The sequence below is a fragment of the Takifugu rubripes genome, chromosome 11 (assembly GCF_901000725.2).
Source record: "Takifugu rubripes chromosome 11, fTakRub1.2, whole genome shotgun sequence".
NCBI classification, from domain to species: domain Eukaryota; kingdom Metazoa; phylum Chordata; class Actinopteri; order Tetraodontiformes; family Tetraodontidae; genus Takifugu; species Takifugu rubripes.
This window is the reverse complement of record NC_042295.1, coordinates 7,111,629-7,127,741: the sequence shown is the minus strand read 5'-3', so window position 1 is coordinate 7,127,741 and position 16,113 is coordinate 7,111,629. Positions and strand designations below refer to the sequence as shown.

At 44.2% G+C, this 16,113-nt stretch overlaps 1 protein-coding gene across 1 annotated transcript; it reads right to left on the bottom strand.

The window, feature by feature from the left end:
• Positions 1-14,288: 14,288 nt before the first annotated feature.
• On the bottom strand, positions 14,289-15,096 carry LOC115251437 (uncharacterized). The gene has a single exon (XM_029843753.1). The coding sequence runs from the start codon at positions 15,090-15,092 to the stop codon at positions 14,316-14,318; it is 777 nt and encodes a 258-aa protein (XP_029699613.1). The 5' UTR covers positions 15,093-15,096; the 3' UTR covers positions 14,289-14,315.
• Between the last annotated feature and the right edge of the window lie 1,017 nt (positions 15,097-16,113).

Here is a 16,113-nt window from a genome sequence, read left to right as displayed (position 1 = left end):
TATTGAAATGGTTCGAGGCCCATGTTGAACATCTTTTATTTTCTGAGACATTGTTGCAGAGCTCTTCCTGAAAGAAAAAAAAGATTTTGATCCAAAAGCATTGGGATGGACTGAACTCACAGAAGCATTCATTTTCACCCATCAGCAGATGTCCAGAGAGGTCCAAATAGGGACAGACCCCTTGTGAAAAGGTGAGAAAAAGCTCATTTATGAACAGTGGTCCTCACTGCTTACCTCACTGAACTGAGGACTGTTAATCTTTTGATCTGCATTTTAATTAGAGTTGCTTAAGTCTTGTGAGAGGCGCGGAACAACAGACAGACTACGAAGTCAGCATTATCCAGACGGGTCACCGGGCTTTCTCCATCTAAATAGGATTCTTTTGAAACCAAGCGCTCTAAAAACCAATTAGGTTTCCTTGAGTCTTTGAATAGATAGTTTTTTATTAATTTGTTTTAATTTTCGGAGGCAGTGAAGGAAGATATTTGGAGCTGTGGAAGGTTCTGGTTCCGGTGCTGCTACTGCAGCTGTTAAATGCCACAATTAACTTGTTGTCTGAGACCACAAAACAACTGTGTTCTTTAATTGATCCACATCTGTTGTCAGTAGTCTTACCATTGGGACTGCAGGACTGCTAAGGGTTTGATGAGACATCTGCGCCGATAATGTCCACTCGGCACCATTCAAAGACAGCAGTGATCTATTGATAGTGGGCATGAGGAATATTCTCTTGTGCTTTCACCCCTCTGACCTCAAATTAGCTTACAATTGGGAGGATTCTGGACACCGTGAACACTCGAGGATTGAAACAAAAAGGAGATCATCTCTTCCCGCCAAGCAGATAATAACGTCTTGGGAAATCCACCAATAAAGCTGTGCAAAGTGGAATTTTACACAGGAAGGTTTGCTCTGGAACATATAGTTCCATTCCTCTAAATAAAAGGTTCTGCTTCTTTTTAAATTGTGTTTGTTAACCTACCCTAAAGATGAGAACCACATCAATGACTGATATTTATCCTTCAAGACGTGAAATGGTATTCATTTGAATTCAGTTAATTTTACATTTGTTTATACAGCATCTGTTATTATTAAGATTGTCCGCCAGAAGTTTTGCAGAAACCCGAGAGGACACAAGTTGCAGGAGAAAACTCTCTTTTAACAAGGAGAAACCCTTAGTGGGACTTTGAACAGAGGAGGTGAAGGGGTGAGAGGGCAGGGAGAAAGAATTTGCTGCTGATTGTGACCAAACAACTTACTTTAGCTGCTGATTGTACTGATGCAGTAATTCAGGACAAAGGAGCTGAAGAGTAAATGGGCCGTTTATTGATACATCTTATGGAAGCTTTTGTCTGCTCTTCCCTTTTAGAATGAATAGCAGTAATGTTACTGGCACGATTCTGTCCTTCTGCATGACTGAACATAAATCCATATTGAATCATATCTCCTAAGCACGCTCCAGTGTGGCATAGATGATCCAATTCTGATGCAGATTTTCTTCTTCTTTAAAGCTGAGGGCTGACAGTGAAGGGCCTCTGTAGAAAAATGTATGACCGAATCAGTCTAGGATTCCAATTCGGCTACATTTAAAGATCACAGTGAATGCTAAAAATAATAAAATCCGAACGGCATCTTCACCCTTTGGGAAAGCTTTTTTTTTTCTTTGCAAGGGACTATCTGCTTTCAAGCATGATGACCTCACCCATTAGCCACTTTGCCCTCACATTAGTCACACTGATTTGCTGTGTGCCACATGCTCTACAGAGTTCTTATGTCACAGTCTCTCCAAGTCCATATTTTCTATTACATTTCATTTATTTTATGATCTACAACTATGACTACATCAAATAGAATTTATGATGCAGATTCTACCTGTTCGTGATGCTAATGCGCAGAATCTTACTAAACAAAGTAACAAAACAACTCTGAAGCAAACATAGTTCTTGATATTATATTGTAGCAAAAGGAAATTGTAACTAATTGTAATATAGAAAGAGCATTGTCAGGAACTGACAAATAATTAAGTAGAATTGCAACGTTTAAGATGGATGGTTGTATCCCCAATCATAACCATATTGTTGGTCAATGTTTTAATGATTATTGTAAAAGTATAGTAGAAGAACTGAGTTTCTAAATGTCCTATTTCCACAGAATTGGCCTGCGAGGATTCTGATTTCACCTTATCCAATATTAATATGGAGAAGGTTGAAAAATCATCTCAGCCCAGACGAATAGTAAATCTAGAGATGATACAACATTTTTCAAGCATCGCAGACCTTCAATTATTCTACAGTTAGTTATGATTGTAAGTTCATCTATTGATGAGAATGTTTTGCTAGTGTCCCAAAGTTAGCTCTGTGCACAAATCAAGCGACACAGCAACTATCGACCTGTTAGTATCCTCCCAGCCATCTCAGAGGTCATTGAAATGTCATAGCTAATTGCACTTTTGGATTTTAGGTCCAATTTACAACCAATAAAATTCAGTTTGAGAAAGAAATGTTCCACTCAAGCAGCTGCTACTTCCTGGAGGAGCTTAAAACTAGTTTATTGGGAGCAGCATTCCTTCATTCACACACATCACAGTAAATCACGAGATGCTGTTAGATCAACTAAAAAACACAATCTCCTGAAATTGTAGTAAATGGGCAAAATAATAATAATAACATCTAAATAAGTAACATTTAGAGTGATTTAAATAACTGCAGGTGACTCTAGACTTCAACACTTAGATCTAAAAGGACATGTCAAACCATGAAACATAATTTATCACGTTGTAGATACATGAAAAACTCCCTCACCACTGAGGCACCTAGTACACATGTACATACCATGTGAATCAGAAATAACACCACTATGATTATTGTATAAAAGTAGACTCAAGTTCCACGAGCTTTTGAGCTTTGAAGCTTTCTACTGGTTAAGAAGACTCACACCTTAAAACAAATATTGGAGCTAAGTAAGTACAATAAAACAGTTTATTTATTATATTTATTAAAAAAATAATTAAAGGGAGCCTTTCTTCTGTGAAATGAGCTTCAGGACTTTTGTATCTCCCACATATCAACATTTACCACCTTGTCTTGACCTGTCTATGAAAGTTATATAATCTTAGTTGAATATCATTAGTCTAAAGGCAAGGTTGGTCAAAAGGACCAGTTGACAATCTAGGAGAAAATCTCACTCTTCAGTTTGGTGTCATCTGGTGCCTCAGTGGCAGTTACAGGGTTGTTTGAGATGAGTGGAAATCAAAATGTGTACATGAAGCTACATTATTACTCTGTGCGAATTACAGCTTAAACCTCTACTTTGTCAAAAACCTGATAAATTCCATAATGTTGAATAAAATACATTTTATCTCCTGATAAATTAGTTTGTTTTTTTATCTGTTTTAAATTAATTAAAGATCTCCGATTCATCGCGCCAAGTATTTTGGCAGTTTTCTCCAAAAAACAGCTGCTCTTAACTTACTTTCTCCTGAGTTTCCTGAAGAAACTGCTCCTTCTCGCCAAATTGGGCTCTTCTCAGTTCCAATTGTTCCCAGTTGTTCATATTTGTAGGATCCAAATTGAGGAACAAGTGGTTTTGGTTGTTTGTGATCCTTGTGAGATTCTGATGGGATCTTAAGGTGGGTGCATGAAACTCTTTCGGCGCTTTTTCAGGATCAAAGGGAGGGTGGCCTGGTGTTATTTGTAAAAATAAGGTTCTGCTATTAGCAGCTCTTGCAGACACAGTTTAGCTGGTGGTTCTGGTGAGAGTTGCTATGTTTTTATTTCAGTGGCGGTATGAAGATCTGCTGTCGGCTCTAAGCCCCATCCCTGACTTCCCTGCAACAGTTAACTAAGAGCCGTCCTTGAGAGGAGAGTTTTCTTTCTGTAGCAATGAGAGCATCTCTAACCTCAAGTTTTCTATCTGGGTGGACAAATCCCTGAACAGAACGTGTGAATGAGGGCTTTTGGCAGAAGGCCAACAGCTTTCTGTCTGCCCCTCCATCTCTACAGGGACAATGTGCTGTGTCACTCAGTACCAGTGGAACAGTGGTGTTGTTAGCATTGTATGACGTGTAGTTGGTCCAAAAGCTTCTTGTCACTATGGACAGAACCATGTTCAGTCTCAAAACCTTAATTTGGAAGCTGCATAATAGACAAAAAGCTCAAATGAAATAGCTAAAACTATATTTTTATCTTCTGACCACTTGAAGTCATTCTTGGATTTAAAGCCACACTTGTGAACAGACTGAAGTTGCAGCGGTCCAGTTGAAACAGTCCATCATCCTGAAACTAGAATGGATTTTCACATGATGGAAGAGCTCTGGTGTTTGAAAGCAGGTTCTGTGACTTAAAAACAGAAAAGGTGGGAAACAAATCCTGAATTGCTACTGTAGCTGTGATGTGATTAACAAGAACCTCTTCATGCTGTTTTCTTTCTCATTTGTGAAACACTGAATATTTATATCCCATGATTTGTGACTTCAGGAAAAGTTCCATTGGTTTCCTAACATGTTTGTCTTGTTATTTCAATTTGCTGCTTGAAATGAGATAAAATGTTAACTTTATATTGGTGCTGTCAGAATGACTGGATTTAGCATTATCTCTAAGGTATTAGTGCATCACATCACGGTACATATTGTAGCGTGTTGGGGAGGGTCAGAGTGGGAAATTCCCAGCATGCTTTGTAGTAGTGTGTTCTGTGGGTTCAGGTTTGTGTTAACCCTGTTTTTTATTTGTTGTAAATGTTATCCTTTGTAACTTTCAATGTTAATGTTATATTTATTGAGTTCTGGTCGTTAATGTGTTTAATTACTGTTTTAATTATTGTTTGCACCTGGACACCATAAGCGAGATTATGTGTGTCATTGAAGACTTCCCTTTGTTCGTGTGTTTGCTGTTGAGTGTTAATTAAAGTGGCTCTTTCTGCATTTGAACAGCAGAATAAACTGACTGAAATCTGCATCTGAGTTCTTCCATAACCTGAGCTCGCCACAATATCAACATTTTGCTGAAGGGTCACGGGCGCACGTTAAGGGCTTTTGAGTAAAAGGAATAACAAAGAGAAAATATTAACAATGTATCAACTTCAAAGAAACTCATTCATTTCAGTGAATGACTACAAGCTATGAGTACCATCTAGCCTTGAGTACCATCTCAAGGCTAGCCGTGCGCTAATCTGGGCTTCAGGTTCTGAAGCAACACCTGTATTTGTCTTTAGTTATTTATATTGTTATTGATGACAAAATGAAGAGAAAATATTGGAGGCAGATGCTGTTGTAATAAGATGTTATTATGACTGAAACATAATGGTAGCCTAAATGCTAACTTCCCATTAATCAGAAGACTGCTGGGCATTGTGAAAGCACCCACCTCACCAATGGAAGTCACCTGGCAGCCCTCTGTCTGCAGCAATGGTGCAGTAGAATTCTGGGCAGCTCTTTGTTTGTCCCATTGCCACCACTGACAGATGCTAGTCTTCTCGCCGTCACTACGTCAGTCTGTCAGTGCGGTGATACATGTAGATGCAAGCAGCTGGAACTGCAGCTAATGTGTACAAGAATGTAGGTACCCTGTTAGGCTATAATCGCTGAGACCTATATGCAATTCCATCACTGTGAGAGAAAATGTCAGAAATGACAGAAGACCTTTATGAGAACCATTTAATAATAACACGTCAAACCTGGAATTCTTTAGCTCTAACTGTGATTATCTTTTTAATCTGTTTTTCTCTGTACTGCGTAGTTCTGTACCGAACATGTTTATTGCACACGTTTATTGCACAAGTATTTTAATAGACATTTTGTTTGTGGGTGGTTATTTTGAGAGAACATACAGTTAAAAGTAAAGGTAAATAGCGGTGCAAGTATAAAAGTCAGGGGCTCATCCTGTTTAAGAAAATATGATCAGGAATGTTCCAAATGCATGACGTAAATGGTGCATTTTGGATATTACAAATGGTAAGATCCAAATGGCACAAATGGTAATATCTCTGTGGTGGGGTAGGTGGGGTTGCCAAGCAAGGCTTTTGAATCTTAATATGCTTTATTATGCTTTTTTTAAAAGCATAATCTTAATATGCTTTGTCATCATTATAATATCCATCAGCTCACAAACCTCTTGGTAAACCTTCTCATTTCAGGCTGCACCATGTAGCTGGTTCTGGATGATCTCATCACCTATCAAGGGCAGAAGCATCTGCACCTCGTTCTTAGACCCTACTGTTTAAAAATGGCAGATCTGAGCAAACAAGTCACTCTCATGACTTTTCTCTTGGCCAGTCAGTGGGCTGCAGTCACAAAAAGTACTAAAACAGTACCTGCTACCTGAGCCAAGGAGTTAGTTGAAATTCCCCAAAACAGTCTTTTGAAAAAGGTTTAGCAGGAGAGAGGAGGAGATAAGGCTTTGCTAAAGAGGAAGAGATGGCTGGCAGACTTTAAGGAAGGTAGAAAATAGAATATGCACAAGTGATGATCCGCAGGTACAAGATAGGCAGGTTACTCATCCAAGACTCCCAGATAATCATTCACTCCAGATGTGTGCTGAGATAGCTGTGGGTGCCATGACCATGGCAGATGAAACAGAGGCCTGCTAATGAGTTGGAGACTAGGTGGGGTTTGTAATTATACAGGAAAAGAGATGCTGTGTGAAGGTGTGAAGAAGAGCAAGGTGAGACAAGACTGTGCCCTGTAAAATAACGAAGGGCAACTTTCATTACAGAGACAGAGAAAAGCGTAGTAACAAACTTCACTTTTTGTCTGCAAGAAGTAGGCTTGGACTGTAGGGACAGGCAGATGGACAGAGGGAGGACATCACTTTGCTGACATTGATATGGAATCCAAGCAAGAAACTTTTAATGGGAATGTCCCTCATCCCAGTCACTGTCTTTGTCCATCACGGTGTAATGTGCTGCAAGATGTGCATCGCGGCAAAGGCGAGGTGCTGCTGATTATTCATAAATTTCTCAAGCGTGGGGACATCTAAAAAAGAAAGATTTTGTAGCTGTTTCTCATGGAAGCAAGTATATCTCATTGATCTTTTTGTTTTGCTCTCTTTAATCAAAACCCCCGATACAGTTTTAAAATCGAATGTTATAATAATCCCTCCGTAAAGTTAAACTGTCTCCAGACAATATTCTGTATCAACAACTTGATGCAAAGTAAACGCTGAATCGCCAAACATCTTTTTAAACATAAATGTGGACAGAATTTTATAGTTACAGTAGGTGGGAATAATACTGCATCTATTAATAGCATCTGGCAACGTGGATGCAAATAAGAGATATTTTTACATTCTTTTCCCTCCAGCTAGTCTCAGTGGGAGACAGAGTGAGTGCTGGACCGCCCACATCTCTATCGGTCTGCACCAAGGTGCATTGATTTCACTTAATCATCACTTCCGACCATCCATTCCGGTCCACACATAAGTAAAGATTTGTCCAGCTGCACTTTTAACACACGGATACAACATAAACGACCTGACAGACCTGTTGGGTGGCACATTGCAAAGCACAAAAGTCTCAACAGTGACTAATAATTACTAAACCCATGACCCATTCAAACCCATTAAAACCCATTCAGATCTTCTGATTCTGTATTACAGTTATCTATAATGGGCCGTGGCTTCCCAAGCGGAATGCTCCTGAGGGTGGATCGCTGCCGTACCACTTTATATTTTTGCACATGTGAGGAAAAGATACAGTCAAACACACCTCAAAGAGCAGGGTTGGCAGTGCGGACGTAGGCGAAACCAGAAAATCTCTTTTCAGGGGAAGAAAAATAAAACTGAAAAAGGGCTTTGGCACTGGGTGCAGACTTAATGAAGTATGGACAAACTGCAGGAAATGCTTTGGACAGGGCACATTTCACTGTACTGTGAGTGACTTCAAACAGTTTTAACGAATGATCATCGGCCAATTCGGTGGGTGGGTGGGGTGGGGGGGTGTCTTTGTTCGTGATCAGTTGCAAACACTCAGAAAAGATATTACATTTGAAGAAGAACAGCATATATCAAAAAAATTGTCAGGGTGTACACACACTACTGTATTGCTATCTTTGTGAGGACTTTCATAGGTGTATTACCCTGGCTGTAACATGTAACTTCAGCCTTCACCCTCAAATAGTCCTTTGAAAATTTCAATTCCTTTCAATTCCTTCAATTCAAAAAATGTCCTCACTTTGCTAGAATATTGCGAATTTTGGTACATATCAAGTATGAGAACACACACATGCACACATACAGCATGTCAGCATTGAAGATTTATGTCTTTATCCATTTGCATAAACTGGCTTGAGGCCACTTCTCATCTGAAAATGATGAGAATTTCAGCTCCAGCTCACATGAACAATTACTAGTTTGCCGAAAACACCCTCAGATAGTTTTGGTAGTTACACTATTACACTATAAATTCTCTAAGAGCCTTTTCACATAGTACCGGTAACTCCCTTCACCATTATATTTGTGTTGATTGGTAATTTACCATGTCTTTCTTTAATGTACCTTTCATGTGAATATGTGTAATATAACATCTTAATCTCAAATTGGGATGTGACGTCCCTTCTGCTGTGTCATTTAATGACTGCCGGAGGTGAAATTGCGACGTTTGCTGCTGCTGTTCCAAAAGAATGTCACCATGAAATCCCTGAACTGGATGTATCCATGGTACTGCTGCGGTGGACCGACATGGAGCCGATTGATTATAGAAAATGCATATTTCTTTTTAGCATTTTAATAAGGCTGTGCGTGCATGTATGTGTGTGTGTGTGTGTGTGTGTGTGTGGGTGTGTGTATGTGTGTGTGTGTGTGTATGTGAGAATGAGAAAAAGAGTGAAAGAAGGACTGTACATGAGCTATTAGTGACTGGCTGCAGGTATAAATGGGTTTCTCTGGTTTCTCTCTGTCTCTTCCAGCCACGTGGAGTCTGACAAACAGTTCAGACCTTCTATGCAGATAACTGGTGGGCCACTCTGACAGATGCAACAATGAGCAATTGCCAAACAACAGCTTGTATTTTTGTCCTGCTTGTATCCTGCATTGAGCGTCAGCTTCACCAGCTTAATCTTCTGTAGTGTTGCTATAGACCTCGGTTCTGTCCATTTATCACAGCTTCTCTTCTTCTACTCCATTTTCTAAATGATGAAGTAAAGCTTGTGTAAGTGAAATAAGGTTTGCCACAACACGCTGGTAATCCACCAACCAGCATTGTTCAACGAGCAGCTCCACCCTTTAGAAACTAGATGCTCTTTTTGGGGAACGTTTGTGGTTGGAGGATTTTTGTTTGTTTGTGTTTTTCATTCCAAACGCGCAGAGGTTCATCAAAATTCTGGGTAAATGATAACTCCCTGCAGTGTAAAAGCAACTGCAGCAACACAAATGCAGTTATAGAATTTCCAAATAATACATCACATCTGTGCCGTTCTTGGCCGTTTGTTAAAAAAGAAAAAAATCTTATTCATATACATTTTCCCTTTGTTGTGTTTCTTCGGACTCTGGTATCAAACTGTCCAATTCCTCCTTAGTGTGAAAAATGGGCTGTACGAAGAGCCAGCGTGTGATTAGTCACCATGTTTTTAAGGGTGAGACCAACCAGTCTGTGTACAAAGCTATGAGCCATGATGATTAATTTGTTGTGCAGCTCTCATAATTATAATTTTTTTTGGTGGCCAGTGCGTGTTTCAGTGCGTGTATGTGCACCACGAGGCTACATTGTGTTTACCAGATGTAACATTTATAATAAATGTTCTGTACTTAGGAACATTAGTAGAGATTAATTAATCAACCCTCAGTGATGGCTGTAGAGTACTGAAACTGACTGAATTGCTCTTTGAACTAAACAGGAAAAAACATCTATTTAGTTTTGGATTTGTGCTCCAAAGTGGGGTGTTGCAGACTGCAGCAGCCGAACAGGTGCAGCTTAAAGGATACCAACATGGAAGTTAATCGATTCAAGGGTCAAACAGGTCAAGATCTAGGAAGGAAAGATGTGAGAGTTACTCAGTGAGGAAAAACAATAATGATAAGACAAAACAACAAGGCGCAGGAGAAGCGAGGCTTGATCAGAAGAGAACAAAAGCAGCCAGTGACAAGCAAGGCCCGACCCAAAGCTGGAAGACATGAAATGCAGCATAAGATTTATCCAGACTGGAATGTTACTCTGATTTTGGGTCTTTTGGGTAAACAATAATGCAGAAAAATATCAATGTTTATCATGACAGTTAAAATAATGCAAATCAAATCAATCAATCAATCAATCAATCAATCAATCAATCAATCAATCAATCAATCAATCAATCAATCAATCAATCAATCAATCAATCAATCAATCTCTATATACAATCAACATTGTTTCTAGGTGCTTTACAGAATCCCAGGGCCTGACAGAAACAGTGGAAAGAAAATACTCCTCTTTAACAGGAAGAAACCATGAGCAGGACCAGGCTCATGTAGGGGGAATATCCTGCTGATGGCCAGCTGGGTAGAGAGAAAGGAGAAAGGGGGGGACAGTAGGTGCAAGTGCATTAAATATAGCAAAGTGTCAGCAGGTCAGTACACAGCTATAAAGGCGGTGATACCAGATGGATACAGAGAGAGAGGGGGGAAGAGAAGCAGAAACTACACAAGAAATAACATCATCACTGTTTGGTGGAGAGGAGAGGAGAGGAGAGGAGAGGAGAGGAGAGGAGAGGAGAGGAGAGGAGAGGAGAGGAGAGGAGAGGAGAGGAGAACTTCTGAATATGACACATTTCGGAGTTGTAACAGAAGTCCGAGGTGTACAGAGTGAAGAGGATGGGGGACAGCACAGTCCCCTGTGGAGCACCGATGCTGCTGACCACAGTGTCAGACATGATGTCCTTCATCCTGACGAACTGCGGCCTGTCGGTGAGGTAGCTGGAGATCCAAGCAACCAGGCAGGGGTCCACTCGCATCTGTAGAAGCTTGTCCTGTAGGACAAGGGGCTGAATCGTGTTGAAGGAACTCGAGAAATCCAAAAAGAGGATTCTTGCTGTGCCACTCCCCTTGTCCAGATGCGAGTGGACAGTGGTGCAGCAGGTAGATGATGGCATCCTCTACACCGACCTTGTCCCGGTAGGCGAACTGTAAGGAGTCCTCAGCGTGCTGCACCTGGGGCCTGAGGAGGTTGAGGAAGAGCCGCTCCAGAGTCTTCATCAGATGTGAGGTGAGTGCCACCGGCCAGAAGTCGTTCAGCTCACTCGGTCTGTTCTTCTTGGGGACTGGAATGATGCAGGACGTCTTCCATAAGGTGGGCACTTTCCCCAGCTCCAGGCTGAGGTTGAAGACCCGTTGTAGCGGCTCCCCGAGTTCAGCAGCGCAGGTCTTGAGGAGACTCTATCCGATCCAGCTGCTTTTCGGGGCCGGAGCTTCCTCAGTTCTTCCCTCACCTGGTCAGCCGTTAAGCAGGGAGGATGTGGGGATGGTGAGAGCAGGGGGATGCAGGGAGGATGTGGGGATGGTGAGAGCAGGGGGATGGGGGTGGTAGGGGGTGGTAGAGGGTGGAAGGGTGGGAGGAGGGAGGAGGGGAGGCGGGGTTGGGGGAAGTTGTGGTGGGTGGCATGTTGGAGGTAGGGGGGGTAGAGGGGGGCTCGGCTGCTGGGGAGGGGGGGGGGGGTGGAGGGGAGCTGGGCTGCTGAGGTGGGGGGCAGAGGATTGGAGTGGAGTGGGCTGACTGAACCTGTTGAAGAATTGGTTCAGGTCGTTTGCCCTCTCCACTCCTCCCCCTTCCGTGCTGGTCTTGGCTTTGTGACCAGTGATGGTCCAGAGAGGGGCCATTTGGCGTTTTTACCTAGAAAACCCACAAGAGGACCAATTGGCCCCAAGTCCCCCCTGTGGACACTCATTTTGTTATGGAAATGTGGCTGTTAGTGGCACACGGCCAGAGCCACTTGAACCTGTGTGGGGGAGGGGACATACCTTACAGCTCAGGAGGTTCTTTTGAGAGCAAGCTTTAGTTGTGAGATGGATAAATACCTCAGTGAACATAGCCATAAAGACTTAAACTGGACTATGAGCTGTATGCAGTGGAAAGGATCAACAGGAAGGAAGGGATCAACACACTGACATTTATTGTTAAAAAAACAAAACATATTTAAAAAAGAATGACCAGCATTCTGAGAGTGGAGTGCTCTATTGGGATGATAAGGTGTCACTAGCTCCTCCAGGAGGTTAGCCTCTGAGGACCTTATAGGTCAGAAGAAGAATTTTAAAAATCATTCTAAATTTAATGGGCAGCCAATGAAGAGACACGAGTACAGGAGTTATGTGATCTCTTTTGTCAATACCTGTCAGAACTCCAGCTGCAGCATTTTGGATCAACTGGATTCTTCTTAAAGAATTTTTTGGACACCCTGATAATAAAGAATTACAATAGTCCAGCCTGGAAGTAACAAATGCATGGACTAACTTTTCAGCATCACGCCGCGTCAGTAGTTTCCTGATCTTTGCGATGCTTCTAAGGTGAAAAAAAAGGCACTTCTGGAGACTGTTTTGATGTGTGAGTTAAGGACAGATTTTGGTCAAAAGTTACTGCAATTGTACAATGAAATGTTTTCCCTGAGTATTTTAGTTCCTAGTTCCTTCTCAGCAGCTTTTGGACGGCTGCTGATCAGCCTGATGTGGAAGGCTGGTGGGCTTAACGCACGGAGCCAGACTGATTATACTGGAAGAAAGAGTAGGATGTATTTTACGGAGAAGCTGAATACTTTATAATACAGAATGGTATGTCTTGGAATTTAATCTGCAGACTATAAATATCACACCATGTATCTGGGGAATGCTTTTGTGTTTACATAAAATATTATATATGCACATTGTATTTGGCTGAGTTCCTCATGTTAAATTAGCAGCAGGAGAATGATTCTTGGTGGTGCTGAAATCATCTGCAGCACAAGATCAGGAAAGATGTTTGGGACCAAAACTGAACACCTATGGACACAAATCAGATCAACTGTTTCCGTCTTATGATTCAGAGGAAAGACTGAGGGCACAATTAGACATTAGACTCCTGGCCAGTCTCTGCTGCTGGGGGAGCAACAGTGTTTAAGGGTGGATGGTTCTTGGACAAGTGATATGTAGGACATTTCCTGTGAAACACCCCTCAGAAAAAAAGCTGCTTAACAGCTGTTAACTTTCAGTTAAAATGATCTTATTCTATTCATGCCAATGCTTGTGTGAGGATTGCTTCCGTGTATGCAGCATCATCACTACACACAAATCTTACCTTAAATCTTCACGCATGAAGAAAACGGAACAATAAAGGGTGGACGAGCCTCCAAAGTGTCATATTCTGAGAGAATTTATTTTATTCATCCCAGGTGCAGTTCTCATGAGTTTGCAGACTGTCTATTGGTCACAGTTGGATTTTAGTAAGGATTATTTATACACGACTGTACACACTGAAACAATGTTTTTGAAATTGTAGAGGCTTTAGGAGACAGGTGTTTAACATGATTAATGCAGTTAAAGGACAAAACAGGCAAAACTATGTAAAAACAGATTTAAAACAGACCCAGCTTTATTCGTCTTGATTTCGTTTGACATTGTTTTAGAGCAATTTAAACCTGTTTCTTGTCAGGAACCAGATAAGAACCCAAATGCGACACACGAGTCTGGCTGAACACCGCTTTATTGTCGGACACAGACAACAGACAGGATTCTCCGGGGACCGAGCAGAACAGAATAGTCGGGGACAGGCAAGGTCGAGATCGGGCAGAAGGCAGACAGTTTACAGGGGAGCAGGCTAAACAGAATGGTCAGGAACAGGCAAGGTCGGAACCAGGCAGGCAGGCAAACAGGAATACACTGGAAAGTCATCGGGAACAAATAACGATCTGGCAGAGAGCAGGTGTGCCTCCGGGGTTTAAGAAGAGTGCTCATTAGAGTCCTAATGCACAACAGGTGTGCGGGGCGAGGCGGCTCAGGGGCATGAATGCCTGCAGCTGTGACAGAGCCCCCCCCTCCTCAGGGGGCGTCTCCCGACGTCCCCAAAGAAAGTCCAGGGTCACCCTCCTGGGAAGCGGCGGGGGGGTCAGAATTCCTGCGACCCTGACGACTCCAACCCACGGTCCTCGTCCTCCGCCTCCACGTCTGGTCCGGCCCTCCGAAGTCTGGCACGACCCACTCTCCTGGGTCGTGAAGGCTGATCCTGATGTCTGGCGTGGAAGTCACAAATTAGCTCTTTGTCCAGGATGTGACGTGCAGTTACCCAGGACCTCTCCTCAGGTCCATAACCCTCCCAGTCGACCAGGTATTGGAGACCCCTGCCGCGGGGTCTGGAGTGCAGGAGCCGACTGACGGTGTATGCCAGGCCCCCATCCACTAGCAGCGGGGGAGGTAGGGCCGGGCGATCCGAGACCAAGGGGCTCTCGTGGGCAGGCTTGATCCGAGAAATGTGGAAGGTGGGGTGCACGTGCATTGACCGGGGAAGCCGGAGTCTGACTGCCGCCGGGCTGAAGACTGACGATAGGGAATGGTCCCACAAACCGCGGGGCCATTTTCCTGGATTCCTCCCGAAGAGGCAGGTCCCGCATAGATAGCCACATGCGTTGTCCCACTCTGTATCTGGGGCCGGGGTCCGGTGCCAGTTGGCCGCCGCCTCGTACTGGGCGCCCGCCCGCAGAAGATTGGCCCGAGCCTGGGCCCACGTCCGCCTGCAGCGGCGGGCATAAGCTGCTGCAGAGGGACAAGACGCTTCGCCTGCTTGTGCCGGGAACAGAGGGGTTGATATCCAAAAACACACTGGAACGGCGACATTCCCGTCGCCGAACTGATCAGGGAGTTGTGGGCATACTCGAGCCAGCCCAGAAAGGTCGACCATGTGGCCGTGTCCCGTGTCGCCATGCACAGGAGGGCCATCTCCAGGTCCTGATTTATCCTCTCCATCTGGCCGTTGGTCTGCGGGTGGAATCCAGAGGACAGACAGGCGATGGCTCCCAGATGACCCCAGAACTCTTTCCAAAAGACAGAGGCAAACTGAGGACCCCTGTCTGACACCACCCTCTCCGGTAATCCATGAAGCCGAAAGATGTGCTGGATCACAAGTTGGGCCGTCTCCTTTGCCGACAGCAGCTTAGGCAGGGGCACGAAGTGAGCCATCTTACTGAATCTGTCAGTGATGGTCAGAATGACAGTGTTCCCTGCAGACTGGGGCAGCCCGGTGACGAATTCCAGGGCGATGTGTATCCAGGGTCGACAAGGAACCGGCAGAGGTTGCAGTAGCCCGGCAGGTGCTCGGCGTGGTTGTTTCTGGTGGTTGCAGATGGGGCAGGCGTTGACGAACTCCTGGACATTTTCCCCCAGGGAAGGCCACCAAAACCTCTGCTTGACCCGCCGTCCGACGTGCTCCAGGATGGCAGGCCAGTCGAGACGCCCACTCCAGGACCTCAGCCCTGAGGAAGGCAGGCACGAAGAGCCGGTTGTTGGGGCAGGCGCTGGGCCCAGGTTGATTGGCAGCAGCCCTCCGGACTTTCTCCTCGATCCCCCAGGTTACTGCTGCCACGATGCACGAGGAGGGAAGAATGTTCTCCGGGGTCCTCCCCGGGCCTCTGTCCTCCTTCCCCGCGAACTGTCGAGAGAGAGCGTCTCCCTTGCCGTTGCGGGACCCTGGGCGGTAGGAAAGGGTAAAGTTAAATCGGGTGGAAAAACAGTGACCACCGAGCCTGCCGGGATTTTAGCCTCTTGGCTGTTCGAATGTATTCCAAGTTGTGGTGGTCTGTCCACACGATGAAAGGCAGTGTAGCACCCTTCAGCCAGTGCCGCCACTCCTCCAGGGCCAACTTGATGACGAGCAGCTCCCGATTTCCCACGTCGTACTTCCTTTCCGCTGGCGTCAAGCGGCAGGAGAAGAACGCGCAAGGGTGCAGCTTCTGGTCCTCCTGAGCCCTCTGGGACAGCACCGCACCCACCCCCGTGTCGGAGGCATCCACCTCGACCACGAACTGGCGGCTAGGGTATGGCAGTTGCAGGATGGGGGCAGTCGCGAACCGCCCCTTGAGCTCCCAGAATGCTGTGTCCGCCTCTGGGGTCCAAGCAAACCCCGTCTTGGTGCTGGTAAGCGCCGTGAGTGGTCCTGCAGCGGAGCTATAATTCCGAATGAAGCACCAGTAAAAATTAGCGA